The 22,634-nt window shown below is 34.5% G+C and overlaps 1 protein-coding gene across 1 annotated transcript; it reads left to right on the plus strand.

Annotated features, from left to right (window-relative positions):
* The first annotated feature begins 19,315 nt into the window (after nt 1-19,315).
* LOC107016892 (stress protein DDR48-like) lies at nt 19,316-20,389 on the plus strand. The gene is made up of 3 exons (XM_015217212.1): nt 19,316-19,516; nt 19,866-20,022; nt 20,181-20,389. Exons 1-3 carry the CDS (start codon nt 19,316-19,318, stop codon nt 20,387-20,389), a joined length of 567 nt encoding a protein of 188 aa, XP_015072698.1.
* Nucleotides 20,390-22,634: the final 2,245 nt, after the last annotated feature.

The following is a 22,634-nucleotide window of genomic DNA, read 5'->3' on the forward strand; positions in this document are numbered from 1 at the left end:
CTACAATCGACTGAGGCATAACATGAGTGTAACAAATCAATTTCTAGAATGACATCGAAGTCTACCATTTCTAACTCTACTAGATCTGTTGAGGTGACTTTCTGAGAGACTATGACAGGGCAATTTCTGTATACCCGTCTAGCTATAAATGGGTCACCGACTGGAGTAGATACTGAGAAAGGTATCGAGAGAGTTTCTGGACTAACACTAAATTGGACTGCTATACTGAGTTACAAAAGACAAAGTAGACTCTGTTGTCTTTACACTGAGTAAACCATATGTGAGTCAAATCCTTAAGCTGGTTGGATGACAATTTAACCCTATCACTACTAGTTACTTGAATAACTCCAAATATTTTATTGACCTCATCAATGAATTTCTGTGGGTCCTCACACAACTTGAGACCTTGAAACTCAGGTGAATCTTTCTAAACAAATGTCGAATACTAGCTGCCACTGATCCACCATTGTTATTAGTTAGAACTCGAACCTTCTGATTGTTCTAGGTTGTCATATTTTTAGCCAAAAGTTGAACTGGCATTCTGAAACTCTACATTAGAACTTCGTTATCTGGTACTAGATGAACTTTAGCATTGTGTGCATTAGAAGTCCATGCCTAAGTTCTAAGATGAGGCATGATCTGAAACGTAAAACGTCAAGCTAAAGTGGAATAAAATCATACCTTAGCACGATAAGAGTAACAAGAAAGTGAAGTTTTTCCTAAAACACTTCATAGCCTCCCTCTCATTAGATGTGGTGCCCTTCACACCCATGAAAAGGACTCTACTTAGTGTGGCTTTTCAGACATCCTAGGACACTTAAACCTAGTGCTCTGATACCAAGTTTTGTCACGCCTCGAGCTACCCCCGAGACGCGGACACGGAACCTAGGACCAAAGTGATCCCAAGCTAACCCTGTTGGAATGATCATGAGCATACTAAAGATAATAACTGATGCAGAAGCTAAATCATAATTAAATTTGAAAAGATGGGGAATACCCATATTCTATTACTGAGATAATATGAAGACTGATGAGTTTAATACAATGAAGTTACTAACTCAACACTAAGCTGAAACTAACCATTCTGAAATAAGCCTCTAAATTGGACTAGAAATACTGGGACAAGCCCCAACTAAATCTAGCAAAAACTGAAACTAAATGACTAAAGACTGAAATCAAACTCATAACTGTTGTCCTCAGAGAATGAGGACTCACCACTAAATCTGATGAACTGGAGATCGAAAATCGATCTATGCGTGATCTGGATGCTGAGAACCTGAACCTACATCACGAGAAGATGTAGCGCACGTGCTTGAAAGGTACTAGCATGTAGGATAGAGTAAAGCTGAAATAAAATATAACTGAACAAGCATAAAAGCAAGTATAATAATCTGACATAATAAATTGAATTCTGAGCTAACTGAATGCAATGACCAATTTATAACATGCTGAAACTGAATACTGAATATACTGATAAATGGTTAATGCAGAGAGTCTGACTGATCTGTGGGAGCTACTAATAACCGATAATAAAACCACATGAGCTAAATGTGGAGTCCGATGTATACGCCCCATCGAGAGGACCCAATATACCCTGCCAGAGGTATAAAGGCATGCTGGCGTGATCACTAAACTGATTGCCCACAGAAGACTTACAACCTACTTGGCTAGTAGTTCTGGGCTATTGGGTAAGCTAAACGCTAGTCCAACTCGGTATGATGCTACTCCCAATAAAATTCTGTAAATTTACTTATTATGTCTGAATTTCTGTAAATACTTGATAGCTCGAAACTGAACATGCAAACTGAGAATGCAAGAATTAATCTGGTAATTATGCATTTATAACTGAGACATGTATATCTGAGGTATCTAAAATATCTGACCTAGCATGTGTAATTCAAGAACTAAAGATATACATAGTTAGGGTTCTGAAATTCATGCAGTAAACTGAATAATAACATAATAATCTGATTTGGAACATATAACTAATAAGTTCATGAAGTTTTCTTGAAGTTGTAGAAGCCCTAGATCTAATGATATGGGAATCAAGAATCTGACTGAAAACTAGGGACCCAATGGGTGAAAAGAACCCACTAGTGAATCCCACATACCTGGTGATGAAATCCACGGAAAAATACTTAAGTTTCGGGGCTGGAACTGCTGGAGCTTGTGGCGTTCTTGAACTAGGGTTCTTGAGCTTTTTCTCCTCTCTTGCTTCTAATTTTCTAAGTTTTGATTTAATGATTTGACTTAGATATGTTTTAATTATGTTTCTAGGCTTAAACTGACTAAAATATGATTATTTAGGGTCAAAACGACGTAACTTAAGGTTTAAAAAAAGTGGAAAAAGACCAAAAGACCCCTAGGTAACTTGCTGTTGGACCAAACGACGTCCAGGACTGACGCCCCGTCGTCTGAACAACGCCTCGTTGTTGGGTCCGTAGACTGGTCCTGTTCGACAGGCCTTTATTAAAATGGGCATAACCTTTTACTCGTATGTCTGATTTTAGCGAAGTCGGTGGCTATGGAAAGATAACTCAATTATCTATCTGTGAGTAATTTATGGGACACCTAATTCATTTTGTTCTAAGAGTTATGACCATTTAAAGTTGACCCAACTGCATTTCCCCTTAACTTTCTGCAAGTTTTCCACCTACGGACCGTGCTGGTCATCCGTAGATCTTGTCAGAGAGTGGGTGAAGGGAGTATTGATCGACGGTCATGGACTACAGACCGTCGTCTGACCTACGTACCGTGCGTTCATCCTTAGCTCTTGTCAAACAGTGGGTGAAGAATGTATTGCTCGCCGGTCACGGACTACGGACCGTCGTCTGACCTACGATCTGTGCTGGTCATCCGTAGCTCTTGTCAGAGAGTGGGTGAAGGGAGTATTGATCGATGGTGACGGACTACGGACTGCTTCTTACTTACGGACCGTAAGTCTGTCCTCCGTCCAAGACTTAACCAATTTTTCTGGGCTGAAATTTTTGGGAGTTTCTGATCCCATCGACGGTTGTGAAGGACGGACCGTGGGTCAGGCTACGGTCCATCGATCCCACCGTTGGTTGCACCTGCAAATTTTTTTGTTGTAAAGCTGGTTTTTGGTCTGTTTTGGCTACGGGGTGTTACAGACCAGTTGGCTAGAACATGTCTTGCACACATTCTTTGTTCTGCATTTGGCAGAAGTTCCTGAATAGCTTTGTCAAGACCCTTTAACAACATTTAGAATATCATGAGAAAATAAATGAAAAAGAAAATAGATAAATAAATGGAAAAGAAAATAAATGAATAAATGAGAAGGAAAATAAAAATACCTTCTGCATATCAGTAATGGTTGTCAATTTTGTCCCATCTCCTAGCTCAAGATCATGTTTTACAATCTTGATAAACCATTTCCAAGTGAATGTGTTTTCCACCTCAAGAACTGCCATGCTAGTGGTAGCATTTGGTTGTGCCCATCCTTACAAACAGCCACAAGTAATTGACCTCTAAAAACACCTTTCAAGAAGGAACCATCAAATCCTATACATCTCCTAGCTCCAGCTGTGAATGCTTTCTTTAAAGCATCAAAACATATGTAAAATGATTGAATCATTTTTCTGCCACCTTCAAAAGTTTCTTCACTAAGTCTCACCACACATGTGCTGCCTAGATTAGTCCTTAAGAGCTCATCTCTATAATCTAAAATTCTTTTAAACACATGATCACCCATAATTTGTTGCAACACAATGTTTCTTGCTTTCCTTGCTACAGTCCTCCCCACATACACATTCAATTCTTTCTTCACTAAAATTTGAAACTGAAAAACTTTAATACCAGGCTCAGAAATAATTATGTCCTTGTACCTTTCTGCTAAGTACTTGGAATGCACCAATTTATTTCTGGTTACGCCATTGCATTTATGTGCTGGATTGTAATTCTTCACCACAAAATCTCCTGATCTTGAATCAATACTTCCAAACAACCACCATGGACAACCAGTTGTACACTTTACCCTCACCCTAGTTGCATCATTAACATATTTATCTAATTCAACATGTTCTTGAACTGCATATCTAGTAATAGCTTCTCTAAACTGCTTTAACACTTTCAAAAGCAAGACCAGTCTCCCAAACTATTAACTGACAGGTAGGATCAAATACAATTTTCTTTTTGTTTCTTTTTGCTCTTCTTGATTTTCTTTGTCTTCTTATAGGCAGTTCAACCTCATTTTCCTCATTAACATCATCATCAATATCTATTTCAAAACTAACAGCTTCATTTGAATCAAAGTAGGGCTCATCTCCAGCTATCTTACCCTCTAAAGTAGTTTGTTTCTTGGATAGATATTCATCATATCCCAAATCAACTCCTTTTTTTCCTAAATCAACTCCTTCAGATCTTCTAGGGCCTTTTTCTTTTCTCTTTTTTATTTTAACAGCCCTCTTTTCATTCCTAAGATTTATAACTTCCTCATGAACATCACTACCATACTCATCTTCTCTTTCATCAGACAAATCTGCATTGTTTGAATCATCACTTTCTTCTGTTTCACTTTCCCATTCAGACTCAACTTTTGGAATATCAGATGCAGCAGCAGCAAAAGAAGTACCACCGAAGTCTTCTCCACCACTAGCAGAAGCCCTACCCAATTCCTCTCCAGCACTAGCAGAAGCCCTACCCAATTCCTCTCCAGCACTAGTAGAAGTGCTACCAAACACTTCACTTAACTATTCACCCACAATAGGTTGCGCAGGTTCTTCAAACCCCAGACCTTCACTATCCTGAAAAGTCTGACTAGATTCCTTATCAAAAGTAGCATTAGATTTCCTACCTACCCCATCCACCCCACCCACATCATTTAGATATTCAATTGTTGGTGGGCCACAACAATTTCTTCAACTAAATGAGTCACATAAAGTTCAACAATATCTCCATTTTATAATTTAGGTACAATACCCATAATATTCCTATCACTTTTAACTTCAACAACATGTCGACATTTAGGTGGTTTAATATAAACAACATTAGCAGCACAGTTATACCCTATTTCTTTAACGATATCAACAAATTCGAAGTAGGACAATTTATCAACATCTACGTTAAAATAATCAGTGACCATACTCCTTCATACTTACAACGAGGTTTTTGTTGAAGTTTTCCACCATAGTGAAACCTTAAAGTAACGTACATATCCATCCTCAAACTGAAAAGACAAAAAAAAACTAAGCTTCTTGAAAACCCTAAAATCGGTCAAATGCTACAATCATCTAAAGGAAGATTACTAACCCGGTAACTCTGTTCTTCACGCGATCCTTTGTTTCTTTCACGAAAACCTTGAAATCCACAACTCATTCACGCTAATGGAAGAGAAATCTTCAAATTTGATCTTCTAGGTTTGAGAGAAAAGAAAGAATGAGAATTGCGTGCTTAGGGGATTTAGGGATATTTGTTTATAAGTGGGTCGGGTTGTATTTGGGAACGGATCTTAAACATTTAGGGATATTTGTTTATAAGTTGGTTCGGTTGAATTTTGGGAACGGGTAAGATATTTTTTAAATCCTTAGGCGACGTGGACCACTAACAACGCGTGTGCGTAACAATGCCCAGCCTTCAACTGGGCTGGAGCTCGGAAGGTTAAAAAAATTCACATCAAACATGTTAAGGGGGGTATATAAACACCCGTGTAGTTTAAGTACTAAAGCGAGTTTTCGTGCCAAGTTCAGGGTTTTTTATGTATTTTCTCATTTTATAATGATGATGTTGTTACATGTACTCTACAATGATAATTATTATGAAATAATATTATTCTCATTAAATAGTATGTTTTTCTCTTACATGTTTGACCATATATTCTTCAAAAATCTAATATTTAGTTAAATTTTTAAATTTATATTTTAAAGTATTAAATATATGTAATTTTCTTATCAGTGAGAAAGATATAACTTTTTATACATTTTATATCACAAAAAGGCAAAAACACAATACATTAAGCAATATGCTTTACCTGAAATACTTTTAAAACAAAACATAAAAAATAGACACCAAACATGTAGGAGAAAAAATATATATATATATTAATAGAAATAGAAATAATATTTCATAACAAATACCATTTTTGAGTACATGTAATAGCTAGCATCATCAATACAAAAGAAAATAAAACTAATTAAAAAACAAAAGCAAACAAATAATAAAATTTCAAAAACTAATTGAGAGATGAATCTACTTATGAAGCAGTAAATGCCACTTCATTTTCCAATTCTTTCAGACGATTTTTCATGTTAAAATCAGCAACCTCTAGTCAAGCTTCAAACTGAGTCAACTCATCAGTTTTGAGTTTTTCTGCATCCTCCACCAACTGATTTCTCTCATCTCTTTGGCTTGGTCAAGTATAACGCTTTGTTTGCTTGCAACATCTTCCCTGATTTTCAACTCTGCTAGTTTACATTCTATTTCATTGATATTGTTTCGAACACATGTTGCATCAAATTTTGTTGTGTCACCTAATACTACATTTGGATTAAACAAACGCTGAGATACTACTTCAACTGTTGGATGAAAAATGAGTAAGGCTTATTCATCCGAGAAGAAAGAACTATTCCTATATCAACATCATCTTGTTGAACGAGATCATCAGCCAACTTATAAAAAACTCAATTGATGTTCTAAAAATGAGGCAGATCGAGCAGCTTCATTTTCTATTTCTTCCATGGGAATTTTTTGACGTTCGGCGGTCTTCTTACCCTCCATTACTAGAATAACATAAACTTTGTTGGTGAACTAATTTTAAGAAATGGTACTTATTGATGATGCATTACCATGGTATTTATACACATAAATTCTTCCCCCAATATAAATAAATTAGATTTCTTACCATATTTATATTTGGAAAGTAGCACAAATAAGAATCTAACTATAAAAGAATAATTTATCATATACTTAAAGATGATATGCACTCAATAAAATTAGTGAAATTTGAAACTTCTAGTTAAAAAGGGAAATATTTAATATACTTAATTTTACCATATTTTAATTATCAAATGAATATAATTTGAAAAAGCATTAGTCAATAAAAAAATTAAAAATAAATTAAAAGTCTTACCATATTGTATATGGGAAGTAGCATGACGAAAAATATAAATATAAAAGTAATTTTATCAAATACTTAAAAAGGATATGTACTCAATATAATTATTTACATTTGAAACTTTGAGTTAAAAAGGGAAATATTTTATTGTTCTTACTTAAATTTATCATATTTTAATTATTAAATATAAAATAATTGTAAGAAACATCATTTACATATTTTAAAGAATTATTGAGAAGGGATAAAACACAAGTACCATCCCGAACTATATTCAAAATTTCAACAATGTCATGATCTCAATCTTTGTGAGTGGTACCCACACTGACCCACTGATCGAAGAACCATAACTACTAGCCAACAAATTAATTTAAACTACGAAAACAGGTTTAAATAACTAAATAACGAAGTTCTCATAAACATCAACAAGAATCTAACAACTAACTAAATAATGCGTAAGAAAATGACCTAGAACCTGAAAGTCAATGTACCATAACTCTAACAAGCTCCATAAGTATAAAAGGAAAATGGTACAACCAAATCAATATAAGAAATATCTATAGAACTAGTCTAAGTCCAAAAATGTGGAAGAGACTTAGAGAGAATCCAAAGCAGTCCGGAAGAACTAACTCATCCTTGAATCTTGAACAATCACTGATCTTCTAAGCGAAGTATATCAATAGCCACCGGAAGATGTCATGTACTAAAAAATAAGAGCAAATGCAATATCAGTTTACTACCACAGTGTACTGATAGGATCACGCGACTATCCTACTAAGGCAACACATATAAGTAATCACAACATACAATCACATGTATATACCGAACGTATACAATATCATCAATATTTATGAACAACATACATTTTCATAATTCTCAAATATCACAATTATGTCTAGTAGTTGGTCCTCTCGTGGAACTCAAACTCAAACTGTTAGCATATCAGAATGTCGTACCCGATCCAATAGTTAGGCCGAAACGTGACAACCAATCCCAGTTAGTTATGTCAGAACGTGGAAATCGATCCCTTCAACACACCATAATCACAATCACAAGTATATACTCAAGATCATACAATTAGGTTGTGATTCATGGCATACAGTAATTGGTCTATCTTATTTACAACAAGTGTGATCAATAATTCAGCATTCACATATATACATGTATCATAATAAAGCAAGAAAAAACATACATTACACAATCATCTAATTCGTGTCGGTTGTTCTTGGTCTACAAAGAATCAATATAATACGGAAATCAACAAACAATCAGTAATTACCAGGATTACCAACAATTGTAACCACCCTATAATCTATCTAAGGAAACAAAATCAGAAAATCCTTAAATATCTCTATCTATGATTATGTTGATATTGTGCTATGTATTCTATAGGAATATATGTCTATGTACATTCTATAATAATAACAATGAGTATAAATTTAGATCATAATAGACATAAATGAAAACTAGAAAGGAGTTTACCTTTTTTGGAGCAGACGACGATCTTGAAGGCGACTAACTCACACCACCAATCAAGATGAGCTCCGGTGAACTACTTGGAAGAAAGGATGATGTTTTCCTCTAAAATGTCATCTTGGCTATCCAACACTCTTTATTTCTTGATAATTGTCCATCCCCCTTATTATATAGTGAACACAACATGGATATTTATAAGGGGAGATTTAAGGCTAAGCTTGGAGGGAAATTGGATAGGAATTCAAAATTTGGAATTTGAATTCCTCAAGAGATAAGGATGAATTTAAATGGTAAAGGCATAATACATAAATATGTCCTTTAACTTGGCTTCAAATCACATTTATTTCCTTCAACTTTGGGTGACCACAAATAGACACTTACACTTGCAAAAGTTGAACAAATAGACACACACATCCTACATGGCATCCTCAATGTCATTTTTTGTCCTACCTGGTGTCCTGCGTATATTGTATCATGTAGGACTCGTGTATTTACTTGTCCAACTTTTTACAAGTTTAAGTGTCTACTTGTGCATATCCAAAGTTGAAGGACATAAACATAAAATGAGGCCAAGTTAAAGGGCATAGTTATGTATTAAGCCAATGGTAAATTGAAATTGTTAGATTTCTCCATTTAAGGAGTTGTTAACTGCTTCTAGCTAGAAGAACACAGTAGATGAAGTTTGCTATGAAATTCTCATTCAATTGAATTGATCCACAATGTGACTTACACTTGTCATATAAAATACTATCTAACTAACTTGTGTAACCAACTTTATAACAAACTATTGACTAACTTTTCTAACTTCTATAATTTACACTACATCTCTAACCACTTCTAAGTAATCCTTTGTCCAATACTCCCTATCAAGTTTGAGGCTATAAATAAATTCAATACTCCAAACTTGGATAGTAAGTATCTCATGTTGATTTATAATTAGGACCTTGGTCAGTAGATCAGCTATTTGCTCATTGGTGTTTAAGTATCTTGTTTCAACTATGCCTTGATGTATCTTATCTCTTATGAAGTGACAATCCAACTCTATGTGTTTTGTTATTTATTGATGCATTAGATTTGTTGCTATGTATTGTTGATTTGCTATCACTATTTATGATAATTAGTTTTTCAATTTCTGCTCCCAACTCCTTGAACATTCCAACTATCCATACTATCTCAGACACTGAAGTAGCCATGCCCATGTACTCTGCTTCAGTTGAGCTTCTCTAGACAATTCATTGCCTTTAAGACTTTCATGAAGTGAGAAAATTTCCTAGTTTTACTAGTAATCCTGTCACTGACCTCCTTGTGTGTAGACATGTGGTCCAATCTGAGTCAAAATATACCTGAAGTTGTTTGTTGCATGTGCTGGACGATAAAATTCACAACCCTGCTTGTCCCTTTATATACTTTAAAACTCTTACTGCAACATTAAGATGAGACTGTTTTAGTTGTTGTAGAAACTGAGCTAAAGTATGTGAGGCAAAAGAGATGTCTGGCCCGGTAAGAGTCAAGTACGAGAGTTTCCCTATCAGTCTTCTGTAAATACTAGGATCCTTCAGTAAGCTGTCAGTATTGTCTCTATCATTGGCTTCATCATACTATTTAGTCGATAATTGTACATATGGCTCAAGTAGTGTAGTTGTTGGTTTTGCAACACTAAGCCTAACTTCAGAAATGATCTCAAGAGTGTACTTTCTCTAGTGCATCACTATACCTTTTTAAGATCCAGCAAATATATTTCCTAGGAAATACTTGAGTTCTCAAGGTCCTTCATTTTGAATGTATTTTGCAAAGTCATTTTTGTGATCTCCTGAATGAGATTGATATCAATACCACTGATCATATCATTAACATACACCAAGATTATCGCCATGGCAACCAACTCTTTTGGTGATTAAAGAATAATCAAGCTGACTTTGTAAGAATCCTGATTGTTGAGTGCTTCAGTCAGTTTTACATTCCATTGTCTAGGTGTTTGCTTCAACCCGTAGAGGGATTTGATCAGCCTACACACTGGTTTCTCCCCCTGCCCATTAAATCTCTGTGGAAGCTGAAAACCTTGTGGAAGAGTCATATATACTTCATCATATAAATCTCCTTGTAATAAAGCATTGTACAAATTCATCTTATGTATATGCCATATACCAGTTGTAGCTAAGGCTAAGACAATTCTTACTGTCACCATCTTCACAACAGGAGAGAAAGTCTCCTGATAGTCCAACCCTTCCCTCTGACTGAACCCCTTAGCAACTAGTATGGTTTTAAACCTCTCAACCTGCCCATTATCCTCATATTTGATTTTAAAGATCCACTTGAACCAATAATTGTCTTATCAGCAGGCAAAAGGAACAACCTGCCAAGTGTTATTAGATTTTGAAGCAATAACTTCAGCCTACATTGCCTAAATCCATTTGGAATCCCTACATGCTGCTTCTAAGTTGGATGGTTCAATATAAACTCCAAAAGAAGATATATATGACTGGTAAGGGGTAGTCAACTTGTCATAACCTAGGTACTGATCAATAGAGTGCAAAGGCTTGGAGGTGGAGGGAGCATTTTGAACAATAGCTACATAATCTTTCATCCATAGAGGTGTTGTAGTAGTCCAATGAAATCTTCTTTGAATAGGTGGTGATGTATGAGCTAGAATAAAGGTACTGTTGGAGGACTAAAGAGTCTCCAAGTAGTGGATGGTGGAAGTGAGAACGGAAATGTAGACTCTTTGAATATAACATTGCTGTTGATAAAAAATGTTTGTCTTTCAAATCATAAAGAACATAACCTTTAGTCTGATCACTGTATCCCATATGAATAACAACAACACTCTTAGGCTGAAATTTATCATTGATGTAAATACTTTTGGCAAAACATGAACAACCAATGACTCTAATATATTGCAGAGAAGGCTTGAACCTGTGAAAGACTTTATAAGGTGATTTTCCACTCAGAATAGGAGTAGGAAACATGTTAATAATATAGGCAGCACTTAATATACAATGTCTCTAAAATCTAAGAGGAATGTGTCCTTGAAATTTGATGGCCCTGGCTACCTATAAAATATGTTTGTGTTTTCTCTTAACAACACCATTCTGCTGAGGGGTATGTATTCAAGTTCTTGGTGCATAATCCCTAAGGAAGCGCACAACTTCTGACATTCAACATTGAAAATTTTGTACCATTGTCTGTTTGAATAGGCTTCACCACTACTCAAAACTGTGTAAGCACCACAGTAAAGAAGTTTCCCAAAATGACACAAGTATCACTATTCAATTTTATGAAAAACAACCATAACATTCTTGTAAAATCATCCACAATGGTAACAAATAACATGTTTTACAATGTGTAGGAAATTTGAATGGACACCATACATCAACTTCTCGCAATTGTAATGGTAAAGAATCATAACTATAAGGAGAAAAGAATTTCTTCAATCTATTCAAATGATTAGAACCAGTTCTAATGGAGGCAAGTGCAGTCATCTCAGGTTGATTCCCAAGCTTGTGAGATAGAGCTCTGGCTTTCTCGTTCAATTTAACATAGAGTAGGCTTTGTTTGGGGTTGGCAAAGGGATCACTATTAGGATTTGACCCTAGATTGTTCATACGTATCATTCAAACCCATAAGGAACTTTAACACCTTTTGATTATCCATAAACAGGAAAAATCTCTTGATTTAGCACAATCGCATCCAGGCACATGGGTGATGTCAAAATCTACCTAGAGATCTCTTAGTAAGCAAATTAAATAGAGATTGTGTTAGTACCTTGACTTGTTGAAGTAATTTCATTGAGCAGCTGAAAGATTTGAGATCCATCTACTTTGACATATCTTTCCTTGAGATCACTCCATACAGCTGCTGCATTAGTCGAGTCAATAATTCCTCAAAGAAGCTCCTTGGAGACATAGTTCATGATCCATGAGAGTGCAATTGTGTAACATCGTTCCCATAGAAGGTAGGTTAGGGCCATAGGCTTACTTCAATCATGTTCTTCCAATGAATCCTAGTTTGTTTCGACATAAAATTTCAATTGGCATTGCATGACTCCATACCGAGAAGTTTTCTACTCCTGTTAGTCTAATTGAGATAAGTGTAGCACTTGAATTATCGATTGAGTGGAGAAATAGAGGATGATTGTGGCCAAGCTTCTCTGAAAACTCATTATCGACAGTCCCATGACTATTTTGTCCGCGAGATTTAGAGATCGAGATGCTTTGATACCATTTTAAATTTCTTCATTTAGGGAGTTGTTTGCTTCTAGATACAAGAATAGAGAAGATGAAGTTTATTGTGAAATTGTCATTCAATTGAATTGATATACAATGTGAGTTACAAATGATGTGATATATAATACTATCTAACTAACTTGCTTAACTAACTTTATAAGAAACTATTAACTAACTTTGCTAACTTCTATTATTAGGTAGGTGTGCTTGATTAGGGGTTCCATGGGAGAGGGGCTTCTTTTGTACTAGCATGTTTGAGTTGGAGATCATATGATTTTTTGCCCCAGAATCTACTATCCAATCATGAACCCCTATTGTGAGATTAATGGTACTACCTATTGTATTAGTTGATGAAGAACTCTGAATTGAGTTAGGACTGCCATGTTTTGATCATGTGAGCTAGAAGTCATATTTGATGTTCCTTGTAGATTAGACATTCCAAGCATATATAAAATATGATCATATTTTTCCTGGATGACTTATATACCTTTACTGTAGCCTATATGAAGTTAGGTGCATCATTTTGATACCTCACTGGATTATTAGCAACATTATGAGTTATGTGAAAATTACCACTTCTTTCCGCATGAAAATTATCACCTTTGTCAGTATGAGAGTTTCCCTTATATGTTTGATTGTTACTCTGATTCTCCCTTCTTTTCTTCTCAAAATTATGAGGGTACCCAACTAATAAAAAACATATTGCCTTAGTGTGACCTTTACGCTTGCAATGATCACAAACGACATTAGGATTGTAACTATAAGGAGAAAAAGGTTTCTTCAATCTATTCAAAGAATAGAACCAGTTCTAATGGAGGCAAGTGCAGTCATCTCAGGTTGATTTCCAGACATGTGAGATTGTGAGATAGACCTTTGACTTTCTCGTTCAATTAACATAGAGTATGCTTTGTTTAGGGTTGTCAAAGGTATCATCATAAGGATCTAACCCCTAGACTCTTCATACGTATCATTCAAACCCATAAGGAACTGTAACAACTCCTGATTTTCCATAAACAGGATAAATCTCTTGATTTAGCACAGTCTCATCCAGGCACAGTCAAATTCTACCCAAATATCTCTCAAACGAGCAAAATAAACAAAGATTGAGTTTGTACCTTGAATTGTTAAAGCAATTTGTTTGGCAGCTTAAAGATTCGAGATCCATCTACTTTGTCATATCTTTTCTTAAGATCATTCCATGCAACTATTGTGTTTGTCGAGTAAACGATTCCTCTAAGGGGCTCCTTAGATACATAGTTCATGATCCATGAGAGAACAATTGTGTTACATCGTTCACATGGAGCAGATACGTTAGGGCCATAGGCTTCCTTCAAGCATGTTCATGCAATGAATCCTAGATTGTTTCGATCAAAAATTGTAATTCGCATTGCACGACTCCATACTAAGAAGTAATCTGCTCCTATCAGTTGAATTGAGATGAGTATAGTACCTAAATGATCAATTGAGCTGAGAAATAGAGGATGATTGTGGTCAAGATTCTTTGGCAACTCTTATGGATAGTCTCCATGGTTATTTTATCTACAAGATTCAGAGATTGAGATGCTCTGATACCATGTTAGATTTCTCCATTTAGGGAGTTGTTAACTATTTGTAGCTAGAAGAACACTGTGAAATTCCCACTCAATTGAATTGATCCACAATGTGACTCACGGATATTGTTATATGCAATATTATCTAACTAACTTGTCTAACCAACTTTATAACAAACTATTAACTAACTTTGCTAACTTCTATTATTATGTAGGTCTACTTGATTAGGGGTTCCAAGAGAGAGTGGCTTCTTTTGTACTGGCATGTTTGGGTTAGAGGTCATATGATTTTTTGCCCTCTGATCCACTATCCAATCATGAACCCCTACTATGAGATTAATGGTGTTACCTATTGTATTTGTTGATGAGGAGCTCTGGATTGAGTTAGCATTGCTAGTGTTTTGACCATGTGAGGTAGAAGTCATATTTGATGTTCCTTGCAGATTAGACTTTCCAAGTATATTCAAGATATGATTATATTGTTTATGGATGACTTTCATACCTTTACAGTAGTCCATATTCCCCGTGAAGTTAGGTTCATTATCCTGATACCTCACTAGATTATTAGCAACATTATGAGTTGTGTGAAAATTACCACTTCTTTCGGCATGAACATTACTGCCTCTGTTAGTATGTTGCCCTTAATATTTTTATTGTATCAAAATCAGGAGTGTACCCAACTTATCGAAAATATATTGCTTGATGTGACTTTTATGCTTGCAGTGATGACGTACAACATTAGGATCCTAACTATAATGAGAAAAAGGTTTCTTCAATTTATTCAAAGGATTAGAACCAGTTCTAATGGAGGCAAGTGCAGTGATCTCAGGTTGATTTCCAACTTGTGAGATTGTGAGATAGACCTTTGACTTTCTCATTCAATTAAAATAGAGTAGGCTTTGTTTAGGGTTGGTAAAGGGGTCATCATAAGAATCTGACCCCTAGCATGTTCATAAGTATCATTCAAACTCGTAAGGAACTTTAACAACTATTGGTTATCCATAAATAGGATAAATCTCTTGATTTAGCACAGTCGAATCCAGGCACGAGGGTGATGCTGTCAAATTCTACCCAAAGATATCTCAAACAAGTAAAATAAATAGAGATTGAGTTGGTACCTTCACTTGTTGAAGCAATTTCTTTGTGCAGCTGAAATTGTCATATATTTTCTTGAGATCATTCCATACAATTGTTGTGTTAGTTGAGTGAGCAATTCCTCCAAAGAGCTCCTTGGATACACAATTCATGATCCGTGAGAGTACAATTTTGTTACATCATTCCATAGAGTAGTTAAGTTAGGGATATAGGCTTCCTAATTCAAGCATGTTCCTCTAATGAATCCTAGCTTGTTTCGACCTAAAATTGCAATTCGCATTGCACGACTTCATACTGAGAAGTTTTCTACTCCTATCAGTTGAATTAAGATGAGCGTATAGGACCTGAATTATTAATCGAGCTGAGAAATAGAGGATGATTGTGGCCAAGCTTCTGATTCAACTCATTATCGACAGTCGTCATGGCTATTTTGTCCATGAGATTCAGAGATCGAGATGCTTTAATACCATGTTATATTTATACATTTAGCGAGTTGTTAACTGCTTCTAGCTACAAGAACATAGAATATGAAATTTATTGTGAAATTGTCATTCAATTGAATTAATCCACAATGTGACTTAGAGATGTTGAATTAATCGACAGCTAGATCATTCGGTTGGGATATAGTATGCAAATTGTTGATAATAGGTTAGTTGAGCGGAGTATTAAGAGAAAATCGGGCTGGGTGTTTTGGTGGGTTGCTCTCTCTGTAGCAAATAGAATTGAGAAAATTTTATATAATGGCAAACTAATAAATCAAATTAAATGTTATAACCACACTTTAATTTAATTATACCCTGTAGGAAATTGTTTGTCTGTCACCTCTCTCCCTCAAACTCTCGCTCGCCACTCTCCCTCTCTCACTCCATCTATAGCTCGCTCGCTCTCACTTTTATACAAACACAAGTGTATAAAATGCGGTTCTATTTGTATAAAATGAGAAAAATGTATGTATGTATGTGTGTGTGTATATATATATATATATACTCGTTTCCCTCTCTCCCCTCTCCCAGATTTCGCTTGCCACCCTTGCCTCTATCGCTTATACAAACAGAGACGAAATGTATAATTGCGTTTATGTTTGTATAAAGTGAGAGAAAATTTTATATACACTTGCAAATACATATATCTTCATCATATACACTTATAATTATACAATACAAATATTCCTCTGCCCAATTTCCTTTTGTCTCTCTCTTTCTTGTTTTATACATCACAAATTATACAATTGATTTGTATACAACAGTTTTCTTTTGTATATGTATAGAGAATTATACGATTAGTTTCTTTATATATGTATAGCGAATTATACATTGGTTTCTTTTTATATGTATAGCGAATTATACAATTGGTTTCTTTGTATATGTATAGTGAATTATACATATTTATGTTTGGTATGGAGCAAATTATGCAAACTTTGTTATAGCATACAAATATAAATTTTGTGTTTGCTATATGTGAAAAAATTGCCCAATAGAATTTGAAGGTATAAGCAATTGTGGGGTCTTGTAAAAAATCAACTTAAATTAACAAAAATAAACGCATGAATAAAAATTTTACCAAATTGGTTACATTCAATCCAAAATTAAAATGACATGAATTGTTCTCAATTAATTAATAAGGTTGTTAATCTTATCAAAATAAATTAAACTTATTACTTAAAAATATAAACTATTAATTTAGACAAAAATTAATTTAATAAAATATTTATGTAAAACTAAAATCTTTTTGGGATGATTTTGAATATTCATAAAATATACTAATTGTATACGTAATTATATAAAATATATTTATTATTTAAATATTATATATATAAAAATAAGACAGAATACTTGTAAAATAACTTTAAAAAATATTATCAACTATATAAAAACGAATTGTTTCAAATCATTCAAAAATTTAAGAAGTTCGATGATTAATTTATATTGTGAGAGTAAAAATTGGATGTCAACAATTGTCTCTCGTTTGACTTGGATTGATGGGAAAAAATTCGAACAAATGAAATTGACGAATCCAATTTTGACCGATCATATCTTCATCCTTTATGAAAGGGATATTTCTACGGACTTTACGAATTAAGGTCGAACCCTCGAACCGGGTTTCCAACATATCTCAAGTTATATGAGAATTCATGACACTTGTAGTTCGAAATATTTTTTATTTGACACACGATTATGAAAAATTTAAAAGTGATCCTAATATCAAATTATGAAGAGATCAAAATGCTCAAGAATAAGATTTAAGAGAAGATGTCAGAATATAGTCGAGTTTTCAACATTGAGTCCGCGTATACATCCTTAAACCTAAGGAATTAGGCTCTTTGTAGTTTAACTCGACCGGTTGAACAGGAATCTAGTATGCAAGATAACCTTTGGTTGGAAAGAGTAACAAAATAAGTCAAACATGAAAAAGAGGTATGCAACCACTTAGTTATGAATGTGGTGCAGTTCACACCCATAATTAAGAATTTTCATAGACATAATTTCCAAAAACCTTGGTATATTGTCACTCGAATTGGAAAGTTGCCTCCAGTGAAAACCAAAATTTTCCGAATGCAAAATTGAAATCGATAAACCTAAAGAAATACCCACATGACTTTCACTAGGGGTGGTTTGATAGTGGAGGAATTCACTCCTAGGCTCGTGCCCTAAGAGTTTGATATTCATCTTCAGACTATGTCCAAATTCGCTCCTAAGAAAAATATCATGTTGTGTTGCATCCTTTTTTATGTCATCCACACCTATGATTTGTTTGAGAATTCATCCTCTAGGATGCTCTGAGTGAGGTAAAAATCATTGGTATAAAATGTATTATAATGGGGAGATGGTGTATTTTACTATGTCGACACTTAGTTGCTTCCTTAGAATACTAAGACATCATGTCGCCACTTAGTTGCTTCCTTAAAATACTAAGACGTCATATGGACACTTAGTTTCTCCCTTCAAATACTAGACATCAACCTCGTTGATGGCTTTCTTGATGACAATCTTGCAATGAAGATAATGATGATGCCTCACCGGTCAATGATAATGATAACAATTTTCTTGTGACGGAATGAAGTTAATGTCTCACTGGGCAACAAGGATGATTAGGGGTGTCAAATGCGCGAGTTGGGTTGAAATTAGAGATATTAAAATGTGTTGAAATAGAGATCGGGTTGGGTCTTGACCCTCCCAAGTTTACTTTGGGCTCAAATGTATTAGGTTCAAATGGGCTAAAAACGGGTTGGATCTTGACCCACCCAATTTGACCCGATTAATCTCAAATAATTTTAGCATATTGATATTTAACTTCTATAATCACAATTCAAATTACAGATCAAGATTTTTCTTTAAAAAAAAGGTAACAAATAGATAGATAAATGCTAAAAAATGTTAATAGATAACAATTCATACCTTTAATATAGGAACATATCATTGTAAAGAGTTTAAAATGAGTTGAAATTGGAGATTGAACTGGGGTCAATTGAGGATTCTCATGAAATGGGTTAGGCTTGAATGAGTTGAATTGAACCCAATTCAATTATCTTAAGCCCAGACCTTAAAATGATGGGTGTCTTGGGTGAATTACCTATGTTTGGATTCATTTTTGATATCCCTAAGGATGATAACGACTTTTCGATACCGAATGAAATAAGGCATCACGGGTAAACGACGATGATGATGACTTCCCGATAATGAATTTGAGATACAGCCTCACTGGACATTGATGATGATGACGACTTTCCAATGTTGAATCAAAATATGGCCTCACTGGGAAATAACGATGAGGATAACTTCTCGTTGCTTGATGATGACGATGACTTTCTAAGGCTGAATAAAGATAAGGCCTCACTAGGCAACGATGATGATGATGATTTACGGTGTTGAATGAAGATAAAGCCTCATTGGGCGATGATGATAATGATGAATTCTCAGATGTTGAATGATAATAAAGTATCATTGGACAATAACGATGATGATGACTTTCCAGTGCTGAATAAAGATAAGGTCTCACTAGGCAATGGCTATGATAATTACTTCCCAATGTTGAATGAAGATAAGGCCTCAATTGGCAATGAAGATGATGATGACTTCCCGATGTTGAATAAAGATAAGGCCTCATTGGCAATAACGAAGATGATGACTACCCGGTGTTGAATGAAGATAAGGCCTCACTGGGAAACGACGATGATGACTTTTTGATGTTGAATAAAGATAAGGTCTTACTAGGCAATGACGATGATAATGACTTCCTGGTGCTGAATAAAAGTAAGGCCTTACTGGGCAATTACGGTGATGATGATGACTTCTGTTATTGAATGAAGATAAGGCATCACTGATCAATGATGATGATGATGATGAATTCTGTTTTTGAATGAAGATAAGGCCTCACTGGGCGATGACGATGATGATGACTTCCCAGTGCTGAACAAAGATAACGCCTCACTGAACAATGATGTTGAATGAAGATTAGGCCTCACTGGGAAATGACAGTGATAATAAACTCCAAGTGTTGAATGAAGATAAAATATCACTAGAAAATGATGATGATGAAGACTTCCCGGTGCTGAATAAGGATAAGGCCTCACTAAGCGATGACAACGATGATGAGTTCTCAATGTTGAATGAAGGTAATGCCTCACTAGGCAATTACGATGATGATGACTTTTTGGTACTGAATAAATATAAGGCCTCACTTGGAAATGACGATGATGACTTCCGGTGTTGAATGAAAATAAGGTCTCACTAGTTGATGACGATGATGATGACTTCCTGATGCTGACTGTAGTTAAGGCCTCACTGGGAAATGAAAATGATGATGAATTCTCGATCTTGAATAAAAATAAGGCCTCATTCAGAAATTACTATGATGATGAATTCCCGGTGCTGACTGAAAATAAACCCTCACTAGGTGATGACGAAGATGATGACTTTTCGTTATGGAATGAAAATAAGGCATCACTAGGCAATGACGATGATGATGACTTTCGATATTGAATGAAGATAAGGCTTCATTGAGAGATGACGATGATGATGACTTCCTGGTGTTGAATGAAGATAAGACCTCACCCTATCCCCGAGGTGAGGGCCAACGACCCTCACCCCACCCCACCCCCTAGGCAAGGGCCTTTACCCCCTTATCCATCCCCACCCCCGAGGCGAGGCCTCTTTGTATGACAAAACATCTAAATGTTCTTTTGGAAACCTGAGGTTAAGTACCTAGGTCATGTTATTACTAGAGAAAGAGTGACTATTCTAAAATACAAGCAACGGTGGACTGACCTACTCCTAAGTCCTTGAAGGATCTTATGGGGTTCTTGGGGTTGACAGGGTATCAATGGAAGTATGTAGTTGGTTATGTTACATTTTCCAAGTCTATCACTAATCTACTAAAATGGATGCTTTCAAATGGAATGATGAAGCTGATTTGTCATTTTCAACTCTCAAATATGTTATGTCCTCAACATCAGTATAAGTCATAGTGGCATTTGTGTCGTACTTATGCAAGAAAGAACACTGATAGCTTATTTCAGTAAAGTACTAGCACCTAAGCATATGAAAAATATATCTATGAAAATGAATTCATGGTCTTGCTAAATGGTGTGGATAAACAGGAGGCACTACCTTCAGTTCAGTTCAAGCATGTTGTGGTTCGAACTATCATAACTTGAAATATTTGATAGAACTAAAGGTTAATTCAGAATTACACAACAAAGAGCTCTCTAAGTTATTACGCCTTGATTATGAGGTTCAATATAAGATAGAAGTTGAGAACAAAGTAGCAGATGCACTATCAAAAAAGAAACAATAAGATAAGAGATTTAATTAACTTACATTGAGGGAAGAATATATGTGTATACGTATCATGGTATTCTATCTCTTATAATATCATTTCATGAAATTAGTTTATCAACAAATTATTTTATATACTAATGAAGGGTAAGAATATTGTCGGACGTCAAAAAAATTTCATGACAAAGATTAAAAAAAAAATCACTCGATATGCCTCCTTTTCAAAACGTCGATTAAGTTCATATAAATGGTCGGTGAATCCGTTAAACTACACAATATTGACATAGGAATAGTTTCTTCTCCTATGAATAAGTCTTATTTTCCATCCAACCATTGAAACAATTGCTCAGCGTTTTTTAAATTCAAATATAAAATTAAGTGACACTACACAACTTGTTATGACACATATTTGAAACAAGGAAAATGAAATCGAATATAAATATACAAAGTTTAAAATTAGAGAAGATGTTGCAAGAAAGCAAACAATTATACTTGATCAAAGAGATAAGAAAAATTGTTTGGTAGTAGAGTATTGAAAAACTCAAAACTGATAGGTTACTTAAATTTGAAGCTTGATTATAAATATTGTTAATTTTAACATGAAACATCTTCAAAAAAACAATTGAAAAATGAAGTTTTATCCAATGCGTCATAAATAGATTTATCTCTACATTAATTTTTGAAATTTTATTATCGATTCATTTTTTATTTAATCTTAAACATTGTATTGAAGATGCAACTATGTGTACTCTACAACAATATTTATTATGAAATAATATTACTTCCATTAATAACAATATTTTTTTTCTCTTACATTTTTTACCATATATTCTTAAAAAGTCTAATATTTAATTGAACTTTTGTATTTATAAATGGGATCATGCCCAAGTACCCCTCAACCTATGCCCGAAATCTCAGAGACACACTTATACTATATTAAGGTCCTATTACCCCCCTGAACTTATTTTATTAATAATTTTTTTATCCCTTTTTAGCCTACGTGGCACTATTTTGTGGGCCCAACGATGGTTGACTTTTTTTTTTAAACTAGTGCCACGTAGGTTAAAAAGGGGTAGAAAATTACTTATAAAATAAGTTCAAGGGGGTAATAGGACCTTAGTATAGTATAAGTGTGTCTCTGGAATTTCGGGCATAGGTTGAGGGGGTACTTGTGCATTTTTCCTTTATATATCATGTAAAAAAAAGTATTTGTAAGTGAAGGTAAAAATTAAACCTATAACATTTCTTATTTTTATATCACAAAAAAGTGTAAAAACACAATAAATTAAGAAAGTACTTATAGAACAATACATAAGAAATTAAAATAAGGTATCAAACATATATGAGAAAAACTATATTAATATTAATGGAAATAATATTTCATAATAAATATCATTGTAGAGTACATGTAATAGTTAGAATATAAATATAAAATTACAAAATAAATAAA

The sequence above is a fragment of the Solanum pennellii genome, chromosome 4 (genome assembly GCF_001406875.1).
Source record: "Solanum pennellii chromosome 4, SPENNV200".
In the NCBI taxonomy this organism is placed as follows: domain Eukaryota; kingdom Viridiplantae; phylum Streptophyta; class Magnoliopsida; order Solanales; family Solanaceae; genus Solanum; species Solanum pennellii.

Excerpts from the sequence above, each read along its gene's own strand:
- LOC107016892 (XM_015217212.1), top strand. The coding sequence starts at position 19,316 with ATGAATTCTCAGATGTTGAATGATAATAAAGTATCATTGGACAATAAC. Across the intron at positions 19,517-19,865 it reads ATAAAGATAAGGCCTCATTG|GCCTCACTGGGAAATGACAG; the intron begins GCAATAACGAAG and ends AATGAAGATTAG. Across the intron at positions 20,023-20,180 it reads GTTCTCAATGTTGAATGAAG|TTAAGGCCTCACTGGGAAAT; the intron begins GTAATGCCTCAC and ends TGCTGACTGTAG.